Raw genomic sequence first — 12226 nt, 5'->3', positions numbered from 1 at the left:
TATTAGGAGACTTTGTGTCCTTTTTGACCTTCTTTTATTATCAATATCGATCTTTTTCTTTTTTGTAATTCACTTTTTATTGATTTTCCAAAAGATGTGACATCACACAGAACAAAGATATCAGAAACAACAAAAGAAAACAGTATTAACAATAAAAGTACTAATACACACTGTGTACAAAATACTAGTACTGCATTCTAAAACCTTACTGAAGTAAAAGTATGTCAGTATATCATCTAAATGTAGTTAAAGTAGTCTACTATAGGAGAAGAAGTAGAAAAGAGCTGAACATCTAAATAGTCAATTAAAGTACAAGTACCTCAATATGTACTTCAGTACAGTACTTGAGTTAATGTACTAAGTACCTGCATATCAGTAACTGTATCTGTTGTGTACCAATAACAACTTCCTCAAAAACAAGAGAGTTTGAGAAAGGAAAGTGAAACCTACAGGAGCCCAGAAGGGAACCCTGAAACTGTTATACCGCTGACAGTAGAGGGGAACCCTGAAACTGTTATAACGCTGACAGTAAAGACACAGTACAGACACAGTAAAGTCCAGTTGGACTGTAACTCCTGTTACAGCTGAAAACAGAAACTGAACTGATAAAGTCGGTTTACCATTTCACACACACACACACACGCACACACACACACACACACACACACACACACACACACACACTCACACACTCATTATTCCCATCAGGCCGACTCATACAGGTCCATCATCACTGTGTCTGTACATGAAATAAACACTAATGTTTGAATAAATGTAATGTGGAGCAACTCTCCTATCAGACATCATTATACTTAAATGTGTTGATTAAAAATGTCACATTTTTTACTTTTAAAAAATATGAATTTAAAGGGACTGTTTGTAACTTCTTACACGTATAAATCACCCGGGTCGGTGTCCCATGCGTGCCCGCATATACGCACTCGCGTGTGGCTACGCTGTTCAGACAAGATTCCCACACAAACTACACGGAAGCACCAAAACCGCAAAGTTATATCTAGTGAAGCCCGTCTGTTAAACAGTGTTGGCCGCGGTAGTAGTACTCGGGGGAGACCGTAGCTGTGGTCTCCAGGACCGGAGTCTCTGCTGTACTCTGCTCCTCTGCTCTTCTGCCTGCCGGCTGTCTGCTTGCTTTCACTCAGCCCGCTCAACCTCACGTGCATGCGCTACACACTACACACTGCAGAAAAGTTAGTTTAGCTCTGAGAATATCTAGTGAATGTACAGCGGACGTTTGTGCAGAAATAAATGCTGCAGATCCACCAGACCAACAGAGGTTCTCCGTGTCTTGTGAAGTGACGGGGCTCCGCAGCGAGAAACGTTATCAAAACTCCGGTGTCTCCCCTGTTTCCTCCGGCCGTGGTCGGGAGGCTGAAGCAGGAAAAGCCAACACTAGGATCAGCAGTGATTCATGGAGAGACCTTCATCTGGTCAGCTAACATTACTGCCAAGCAGGTGAAATATAGTGATATTGTGGTTTTAGCTGACGTGTGTCGCCTCACTGTTTTGAGCGATGCTCGTTCATGTCTGTAGAGCGAGCACAAGCACGAATCAGCCGCTGACTTTCATTGACTTAACGGCCACAGGTGTCGCTGTTAACAAGCAATTCTGAAAGTTACAAATAGTCCCTTTAAGGCAGTGTTATGTTTAGGAGTAGACTGGAAAATGATTTTTCAATTTAATATTAATTTAATTTTGATTTTGGCAGCAATAATGCTTTTAACAACATGGGAATTGAAATCTGAATTTGTTTTTTAATTATTTTAATTTAGTCACATATGTATATTTCCATTCAGCATCTGGTTTGGATCATAATGCATGTTTGATTTTAACGTCGTCATTTCATATACCGTACAAACCAGTGATTTATCCAGTTAATATCAGCAGATGAATCAATAATGAAAATAATCACTAGTTGCTGCTACAGTCTAAATTGAATCTGTCAAACTTAAATAAAACTTTTAAAGATAGTTAGTTAAATAAAATCTTAACACTTTTATACATATTTTTCAAAGGTTTCATTCAAAGAACCAACAATTTCAGGATTCATTAAATATTCTGTTTCCAGACTAACTAAAAAATTATTATGAATAATTAATTTTTTATTCTTTATCGGCATTAATGTTTTGGAATCATTTTGTAAACAAACCAGAAATAACAAAAGTCTGTCAAAGTGTTTCCAATCAATAATTTCTCATCGAAAAGTCGATCGACAGAAAATTAAACAGCAACAAATTGGATAATCTATTAATCTTAATTTTTCAAGCAAAAATCACAATATTCTGAATCTCTTCTTAGTTTGTTGTAGTAAATTAAATATTTTCAGGTTTTGGACAGAAAGCAGCTTTAAAATGTCACTCAGCTGAAAATATTATTCTATTTTTTCTGACAATTAAAACAAAAAGGTCTGCAACAAACTCAATGAGTTTATCAAAATGATAATTTTATTGTTGCAGTCATTTTTTGAAGCATTTGAAGTGTCGACCATTCCCTCGTTATAGCTCCTTAAATGTGAGAATTTATAATACCTTATCTTATACCGTTGTAAACTGAATATTTAAGAAACAGATAGTGAATTCAGCCCACAAACTCTGAAAGGACATTAATACAAATCAGTTTTTAGAGGGATTTAAAGACGCGCCTGTCTAAAGTCGGTCTGATATTTACAGCTAATTCTTGTATTTAGTTTTAGAATTAAAAATGAGCAGCGCTGAAACAAAAACTACCAGTTTCACATTTTAAGTTAAGTCGGCTGGTTTTACTCTCAGCAACAAAAGTTTCATCTGTTTTAGCTTCAACACCAAAACTAAAGAAACGACCGCTGAGGACGGAGACGGCGGACGAAGACACTGTCACTGTCACACCTCCGACTCTCTTTATCTGCTCTTTTATCCGACCCGTGTGTGTGGATGAGAATACAATGTATATTAAAATTTTATAAATCTTTTAAAGGAGCTCACTTTGTTTCTATTCATATTTTCACTGTGTGTACAATATACAAATATAAACTTTATTCACGTGTCAGACATAAGAAATATAATTTTACACCATAAAACAACAGATTTAACATTTCCTTATTTGTATTCCTACTTTCTTATCTCATTGAGTTCAAATAAAAATAATAATAATATCAGATAAATACTGAAAAATATGAAGAAGTTGACACATTTTCACTCCTGAAGCCTAAATTAGAGTAGCAGAGAAGTGAAGAAAAACTTCGAAAGTTGAAGAATTTAAAACGTTTTACAAAAGATTGAAACATTTAAAAGAACAAAGTGCAGCTATAAATAGAAGTGAATCAAATCTGAATAGTCTTTAGACTCCAACAGTCAGTGACTGAATGACTTTAGACTCTTTAGAGTCCTTCTTTCTTACTTCATTGAGTTCAAATAAAAATAATAATATCAGATAAATACTGAAAAATATGAGGAAATTTATACATTTTCACTCCTGAATCCTAAATGAGAAACATTCGTAGCAGAGAAGTGAACAAAAACTCAGAGAGCTGAAGAATTTAAAAGTTTTACAAAAGATTGAAACATTCAGCAGTCAGAGACTGAATGATGAATAAAAGTCTGATGGATCAGAGGAGGTCCCAGCCCCGGCACTCCTGTTTACGGGCCAGTTCTGGGTTCTTGCACCGGTTCTTTCTCTCCTTAGCTCGGTACCGAGATTTCACCGACACCAGGTGGTTCAGGTCCAGATCCTCCTCGACTCTGACCGAGCTGCTCGCCTCCAATTCCGCATCTTCGTCCCGGAGGAAGAGCTGCAGGGTGCCGGTCAGGTCGTCCAAAGGGTTGCGCTGTGGAGCCGCCGCTCTCTCCTGGGTCTCTGACGGTGCCGGCGCCTCCCGAGTGTGAAACTGATGGACGACAGCCTGCATGGTTTGGTACTGTTTCACACCTGAGCGATCCCTCTTCGCAAAGTGCCTCTGCTTTCCTCCAGACCTCATCCTGAGGATCAGCTGGTGGACCAGTGTCCCCTCATACAACCTGGACAACAGAGTAACACAGTACTTTCACTATCACAAAGTATTTTACTGTGCAGTATTAGTACTTTTACTGAAACAGAGTACTACTGTAACAGGTGTAGGTGGTGGAGACTCACCTGGCGATGTGTGGTTCAGGTAGGGGGAGCCCCAGCAGCTGGTTCAGCTGGACGCTGACCTTCAGGCAGGACTGCCATTGGTTTAAGGCATGATTCACGACGGCGTCCAGCTTCTGTCTGTGGCGCTGAATCTGCAGAGCTGAACCACACACACACACATCACATACCTGATCGTAACCTCAGGTGTTAGTGTTTATAACCTCCTGTATGTCTCGGGACGTCTCCAGTACTCAGTCCCAGGTGTTAGTGTTTATAACCTCCTGTGTGTCTCGTGGCGTCTCCAGTACTCAGTCCCAGGTGTTAGTGTTTATAACCTGATCATAACAGTGTTTATAACCTGTTTATTACCTGCTGTGTGTCTCAGGGCGTCTCCAGTACTCAGTCCCAGCAGCAGAGCATTCACCACCTCCTGGTCCGGAGGAGGCTGAGCTCTCTGCAGCCAGTAGCAGGTGGCGGCCACCGGGAGGCGCAGCTGAGACGGCAGGCAGCTCAGAGAGTCCTCGGTCACTCCCAGAGCTCCCAGTAAGACCAGTAGACGCTGGGAGGGCTCAGCCTGGGACCACCACACAGGAGGAGGAGGGTCAGTGTCATTAAAACATTAATAAAACTCACAGTAGAAGACAACACAATGTCATCAGAATATACAGATCTCCCCGACCAACACAAACCTTTTCATAAAGTGTTTTATCTTAAATGTATAAAAGTTAACCTGAACTTCAATGTAGATTAATTCATATTAAACATATTAAATACAAGGATTGGTTTGATATCTGCACAGATGCTTCAGTTTGTAGTGAGGTGATGGTTTATGTGTAATGTGTGTATTTAATAATAATGTCAGCTTGACCCGGTCCAGCTCAGTCCAGTTCAGTCCAGTTCAGTTCAGTCTGATGACTGTGTATTGAGCGTTGTTTACTTCCTGACATTTCTGAAAGGGAAATTGTTCGTGTTTTTGAAAATGGTGCCAGCTAATCTTCACCTGATCCAGTGAGCTGAGTGTCAGCTGCTGAGTGGCGTCGGTGATAGCGGGTCGGACTGGGATGATCCTCAGCTCGAGGCCGTCTCTGTCTCGCTCCTTCACCTCCACCTCCGGCCCGTCGCCCAGCAGCAGCCCGTACATCACCTGGCGGAGCGGCCTGGAGGTCAGGTGAGCGCTGGGCATGTTGGCGTGATCCACGGGGTAGCTGAGGGTCATCCTCCGCAGCAGCAGCACGTCCAGGATGTGTGCAGTCAGCCGGGCCTGGGTCAGCGGCAGCCGGGTCCAGTCTGGAACCAGATCCGTCACCTTCAGGAGGACAGGACACAGTGTACTTATTACAAGTGTACTTCAGTACTATAGACCCCTCCCCCTCTGTTAGTAACCATGATGAGGTGTTTAGTGGACGGAGCGTTCAGTGGAGGCAGAATAATTCTCTGAACACGTTAGTTAACGCTGGCTAGCAACTATTGTCGGCTTGTTTTTTTTTAACAATGGCTGAAGACAATACTAGTTTCTCTCAATGTGTACTGTCACTCACTCTCCAGGATCACGAGTGTTAGTTGAGAAAGTTAACATTAACCAATGAGACCAGATTAGCTGAACCCTACGCCGCTGGAGACTACTTCATCCACACACTCTTGTCACAGCGTAGGAAAGCACAGTGCTATCACCAGATGAGGGACAACTTTGTTCAGCTCATTTTCTGTGTTGCATGACAGCATGGTGGAATTAGCAAGCTAAGTTAGCTAAGTAGCCAGCCGTCCGACCAGCGGGCTGGTGGCCAACAGCAGCGCTGTAAAGATAAATTGAGGGCGTATACTGTAAATCTTTGGATGTCTATAGTTAACTATCCTTCAGTAAAGTCAGTCAAAAAGAGAGTCGTACAATATCGGAGAAGCGTTTCAGAGATGGAGAGAAAGGGTTGCTAATAGTTTAACCTTCTGCTAACAGCAGCCAATGGCTCACGGCTGCTGTTAGCAGAAGGTTAGTTGACAGACAGACAGACAGACAGACAGACAGACAGACAGACAGACAGGTCTTCCATAACAACATTTACAGTAAAGGATTGTATTACTTGTTCCACTGCTGGGAGAGGAGGTGCCGTCCCGTGGATGAAGAACCTCTCCAGGGAGCTGGGAGGGAGCTGGTACTCCTTCATCCCCAGATACAGGCCCTTCAGTACCTTCTCTTTCGTCTTCCTGCTCAGATCTTCCATCAGCCCCAGCGCCGCCTCCAAGGCCTCCTGAGGCCGCTGGAAGGCCTTCAGCCAGCAGAGCAGCCCCTCCAGCCGGCCTGTTGACCCAACGCCTTTGCCTTCAGGGGCAAACTGAGCCCAGTTGATGGGCGACGTCATCTTCTGCAGCTTCACGTAATCATTCCCGGCCAAGGCAGCGAAGGCGGGCAGGAGCTGGCGCTGGATGTCGAAGAAGATGCAGAAGCTGGAGGTGTTGTAGCTCTTACAGGGGATGTAGCTCTGCGAGCCACTCTGCTCCACCGCCTCCCACTTGAAGTCCGAGATAGGCAGCAGCCCCGCCGGGAGGTCGAAGATGTAGAAGTCGCTGTCATTGGAAAGCACCGGGCACCGCCACTCCTTGGCCAGGGCAGCAATCTCCTGGTCAGCCTCCCAGTAGCACTGAGCCACCGGTACCTCCAGCCGGGCCAGCGTCTGTTTGAACACCAGCTTGATCAGCTGTGGCAGGATGCCTTCCTGCCTGTTGCCCTCCGCCGCTCGATGGGCCCTCTTGATACAACTTACGGCTCGTAGCATCTTGGTCTGAAGCTTCTTGTCGGTGTAGTCCGAGCCTCCGTCCAGCACCACGTACGGCATGATCCCGCAGTCTCTGAGGGCTTTTATGAACTTCTCAATCAGGATCTCAAATGCAGCATACTCCCCACCGTGGTTCTGGTCCAGACCTGACCAAAGGATCAACCAAAGGATCAACCAAAGGATGAAACAAAGGATCAACTAAAGGATGAAATCAAGGATCAACCAAAGGATAAAACAAAGGATCCACCAAAGGATCAACCAAAGGATGAAACAAAGGATCAACTAAAGGATGAAATCAAGGATCAACCAAAGGATAAAACAAAGGATCAACCAAAGGATGGTAAATGGTAAATGGACTTGTATTTATAGCGCATTTCTAGTCTTCCGACCACTCAAAGCGCTTTACCCTACATGTCAGCATTCACCCATTCACACACAAATTCATACACTGGTGGCAGAGGCTGCCATGCAAGGTGCCAACTTTGCCCATCAGGATCTAATCTAAATACTCATTCACACACCGATGGCTATGCCTTCGGGAGCAATTTAGGGTTTAGTGTCTTGCTCAAGGACACATTGACATGTGACCCGGAGCAGCCAGGGATCGACCTTCCGATTGGTGGACGACCTGCTCTACCCTCTGAGCCACAGCCGCCCCTAGGATGAAACAAAGGATCAACCAAAGGATGAAATAAAGGAACAACCAAAGGATGAAACAAAAGATCAACCAAGGGATCAACCAAGGAATCAACCAAAGGATCAACCAAATGAAACACCAGACCGACATCCTGCCCGTTACCTGGTTACCTAGTTACCAATAGTTGCCACGGTAGTTAGCTTTATTTACCTTGTTACCTGGTTACCTAGTTACATATAGTTACCTAAAGTAACATAGTTAGTTACATATAGTTACCTAGTTACCCATAGTTACAGAGCTGCCTGGCTACCTAAAGTTACCTAGTTAGTTAACTTTAGTTACATGATTACTTGTTGCCTAGTACGTAGTTAGTTACCTATGGTTACCTAGTTACCTTGTTACCTATAGTTACTGTGTTACCTGGTTACCTAATAATCTATAGTTACCTATAGTTACCCATAGTTATTTAGTTAATTACCTATAGTTGCCTATAGTTACCTAGTTACCTATAGTTACCTAGTTACATATTGTTACCTATAGTTACCTAGTTAGTTTGCTTTAGTTACTTAGTTACCTAGTTACTTATAGTTACCTACTGTAGTTAGTTTGTTTTAGTTACCTATAGTTATATTGTTACCTAGTTAGCTATAGCTAACTAATTAGTTACCTATAGTTACATTGTTACCTGGTTGCCTAGTTAGCTATAGTTACCTAGTTAGTTAGCTTTAGTTACTTAGTGACCTATAGTTATAGTTGTTTTAACAGCCTGCCTGATCTGAACCCAACTGGACGTCTGTGGTACTGTGATAGGCTCGTCATGGACCGTCCATGTTGTAGTGGAGTAAAAAGTACAATATTTGAAATTAACAGAAAATGGAAATACTCAAGTAAAGTAAAAGTACAGTACTTGAGTAAATGTACTTAGTTAGTTTTTATCCAATGAAATATGAAATTTTAAAGATACTTTGATTCTCATCTTATAAAATAGGATGCATGGTGATGAATTAAAGGAGTTGTGTTAATAACTTAATAATCACTTAATAATATGTAATAATGTGATCATTGTGCTGCTAAAGTGACCTGGCTTGAAGTTGCCTCATAAAAACTCATAAATGAATGACGTCATCCAGATGAAGAAATAGATAAATATAATGTCCCTGTGTGGTTGTAAGAGATGGTATCTGATGGTTTGTACTGGTGAGTTTTCAGGACCGACTTAATCTGAAGGAACTACCTGGTTTAATAAAGGTTACATTAAAAAAACAATGAAGTTTGACTTTATGGAGATAAGAGGTTTCCATCTGAAAGCAGCCGTAACAAGTATCTGATCATTAAAATATACAGTAAAGTATACTGTATTTCCTCACCTGTAGTACTTTACTCTAGTAGTACTAGAGTAGAGTACTACATGAAGTTTGACTTGACTCTGAAAGCAGCCTTAACAAGTACCTGATAATCAAAATATACAGTAAAGTATATTTCCTCACCTAGTGTATCTAGTGTAGTACTCTACTCTAGCAGAGTACAGTATCAAAGTAGTACTTGCGTCCAGTACTGCAGTCAGAGTATCTGTCCTGAGTGGAAGCAGAGCAGGTAGAGGAGGTTACACCCGAAATGTACTGTAGTAGTACTAGAGGGTACTGTACTGTAGTAGTACTAGAGGGTACTGTACTGTAGTAGTACTAGAGGGTACTGTACTGTAGTAGTACTAGAAAGTACTGTACTGTAGTAGTACTAGAGAGTACTGTACTGTAGTAGTACTAGAAAGTACTGTACTGTAGTAGTACTAGAGGGTACTGTACTATAGTAGTACTAGAAAGTACTGTACTGTAGTAGTACTAGAGAACACTGTACTGTAGTAGTACTAGAGTAATGGTCGTACCTGAGTGGTAGTAGAGCAGGTAGAGGAGGTTACAGTACTGTAGTAGTACTAGAGAGTACTGTAGTACCTGGTTGTACCTGAGTGGAAGTAGAGCAGGTAGAGGAGGTTACAGTACTTTACTAGTAGTACTACCCCTTTCACACTGAGGACTCAACCAGGGTTGAACCAGGGTTGGTTGTGTGTATGAAAGGGTTAACCCGCGTTGATTGACTCGCCTTTGCGACCAGGTCGAGAGGTGAGTCACTAACAACCGGGGCGGGACAAACCTGTTCGGTTGCAAATGAGGACGCACAGTCCCCGACGTAACTGTCACAGGTCATAGGTTGCTGTGGCTCATAAACAACCTGTGGGATGGCAGCAGGAATGATTTCAGACACACCGGAGATGAACGATAGACGATCAACACGGATATGTGGCGAGACATCGAGCTCTAGTCCTGACCGTCCGCGGTGAGGAAGAAAACATAGGTAGATGACGGGACGGTGATGGACAACGTAGTGAAACGAGCATAACAAGTCTGCTGAATGAGAGAGACATCCGCCGATACGTTACACAGAAACACACCGCGTTAATAATAAGCCGACCACCTCGCGGTACCGCCAGCTGTGCGCGCATCTGTTTATAAAGCGTGTTTGCACATCTTCTATTTTACCTTTTTAACTTTTTATCTTTAAAATAAACCTGCAAACAGATCCATCTGTCGCCTGTTCTCTCTTTTATAAAGTAACAAACTCAGTCCTAGTTCATTACATTATCAAGCAATTAGCAAACTAAATGAAATATAAACTAATTTTATTATGTTTGGACAAGTTCTTCCATTATCCAACAGTTGCCACATGTCCAGCTGAACAACTTTAGTAGATCTACTATATGTAGGAAATCTTTGCTGGGATGGTGGAGTGAGTGTAATATACATTTCAGTCTTCAAAAGTTTCTAATCCTTTTGTAAATGTACTGTAGCCTATGTGATCATATTAGATAACACAACGAGTCTAATATATGTTAAATGTGTACTGTAGATAGGCAGAGTAAAAAAGGTTCATGTTGATGAATAGATACTGTAAATCTGTATGTGTTTGCATACATTACAGCTCCATACATACAACATAGTTAACATTTTATAAAGCTAAAAATGCTGTTTGTACTATATTTACACTGTAACTCAAAAACATGCATCATTCTGTGACATTTTATGTTTTTGCTCACATTGATGATGTCACTATCATCTCCTCTCTCTGTAATCCTCCAGAGGTGTAACCCCCCACCTGTTCTAACACCTGAGCTAATGCATTGCTCCCGGGTCTTACCCTACTTTACTAGTAGTACTAAAGTAATAATAATACATAATAAATAATAAATAATAAATTAATAATAATAAATTGGTCCTGGTCGTCTCTGAGTGAATGTAGTAGTATTGTAGTAGTACTAGTAGTACTAGAGTACGTGGTGGTCGTACCTGAGCTGAAATAGAGCAGGTAGAGGAGGTTACAGCCGTCGACCACCAGCCGGCTCCTCCTGAACTGGACGTCCCGGTAGATCCTCCGGTTGTTCTCCAGCAGAGAGGTCAGGCTTTGGACTCCCATCCTCGGTCACATTGAGCCAAGGAGCCGCTCACAGACGCTCTTATAGTCCGCTGCTCCGTCTCAGCTTCCTTAAGTTTCATTTTCCAGACATCACACCTTGTGATTCTCAGCAGGTGTCCACCAGGGTTTTACACATTTATACAAGTATATGAATATGGATATAAAGGTTATGTTACCTGCTTACATTTATGAGCTCAGAGAAGAAGAAAACACACGGAGACAACATGGTTTTATTAGGAGACTTTCTGTCCTTTCTGACCTTCTTTTATTATCAATATCGATCTTTTTTTTTTTGTAATTCACTTTTTATTGATTTTCCAAAAGATGTGACATCACACAGAACAAAGACATCAGAAACAAAACAAAAAAACAGTAATAACAATAAAAGTACTAATACACACTGTGTACAAAATACTAGTACTGCATTCTAAAACCTTAGTGAAGTAAAAGTATGTCAGTATATCATCTAAATGTAGTTAAAGTAGTCTACTATAGGAGAAGAAGTAGAAAAGAGCTGAACATCTAAATAGTCAATTAAAGTACAAGTACCTCAATATGTACTTCAGTACAGTGCTTGAGTTAACGTGCTAAGTACCTGCATATCAGTAACTGCATCTGTTGTAAACCAATAACAACTTCTACAAAAACAAGAGAGAGTTTGGGAAAGGAAAGTGAAACCTAGAAGGGAACCCTGAAACTGTTATACCACTGACAGTAGAGGGGAACCCTGAAACTGTTATAACGCTGAGAGTAAAGGCACAGTAAAGTCCAGTTGGACTGAGAGCTGGAACCAGTTAGTGTGATGAAACAGCTGAAAACAGATAAAGTTGGTTTACCATTTCACACACACACACACACACACACACACACACACACACACACACACACACACACACACTCATTATGCCCATCAGGCCGACTCATACAGGTCCATCGTCACTGTGTCTGTAAATGAAATAAACACTAATGTTAGAATAAATCTAATGTGGAGCAACTCTCCTATCAGACATCATTATACTTAAATGTGTTGATTAAAAATGGCCCATTTTTTACTTTTAAAAAATATTAATTTAAAGGGACTGTTTGTAACTTCTTACACGTATAAATCACCCGGGTCGGTGTCCCATGCGTGCCCGCATATACGCACTCGCGTGTGGCTACGCTGTTCAGACAAGATTCCCACACAAACTACACGGAAGCACCAAAACCGCAAAGTTATATCTAGTGAAGCCCGTCTGTTAAACAGTGTTGG

General features: G+C 41.7%; 1 protein-coding gene across 1 annotated transcript; it reads right to left on the bottom strand.

The window, feature by feature from the left end:
* Positions 1 to 2912: 2912 nt before the first annotated feature.
* On the bottom strand, positions 2913 to 11043 carry LOC141779441 (single-strand DNA endonuclease ASTE1-like). Its single transcript, XM_074654275.1, has 6 exons — positions 10848 to 11043; positions 6180 to 7018; positions 5105 to 5410; positions 4474 to 4678; positions 4126 to 4264; positions 2913 to 4010 (listed from the first exon to the last, which is right to left on the bottom strand). Exons 1-6 carry the CDS (start codon positions 10972 to 10974, stop codon positions 3602 to 3604), a joined length of 2025 nt encoding a protein of 674 aa, XP_074510376.1. The 5' UTR covers positions 10975 to 11043; the 3' UTR covers positions 2913 to 3601.
* Between the last annotated feature and the right edge of the window lie 1183 nt (positions 11044 to 12226).

Source organism: Sebastes fasciatus, chromosome 12 (genome assembly GCF_043250625.1).
Source record: "Sebastes fasciatus isolate fSebFas1 chromosome 12, fSebFas1.pri, whole genome shotgun sequence".
In the NCBI taxonomy this organism is placed as follows: Eukaryota; Metazoa; Chordata; class Actinopteri; order Perciformes; family Sebastidae; genus Sebastes; species Sebastes fasciatus.
Note: the sequence above shows the minus strand (reverse complement) of the source record. Positions and strands in the feature narration are given on the sequence as shown.

Coding starts and splice junctions, on each gene's coding strand:
- LOC141779441 (XM_074654275.1), bottom strand. CDS start 10,974: ATGGGAGTCCAAAGCCTGACCTCTCTGCTGGAGAACAACCGGAGGATC. Junction 7,019..10,847: donor CCTGCTCTATTTCAGCTCAG/GTACGACCACCA, acceptor TCCTTTGGTCAG/GTCTGGACCAGAACCACGGT. Junction 4,011..4,125: donor CCTGAACCACACATCGCCAG/GTGAGTCTCCAC, acceptor TCTGTTGTCCAG/GTTGTATGAGGGGACACTGG.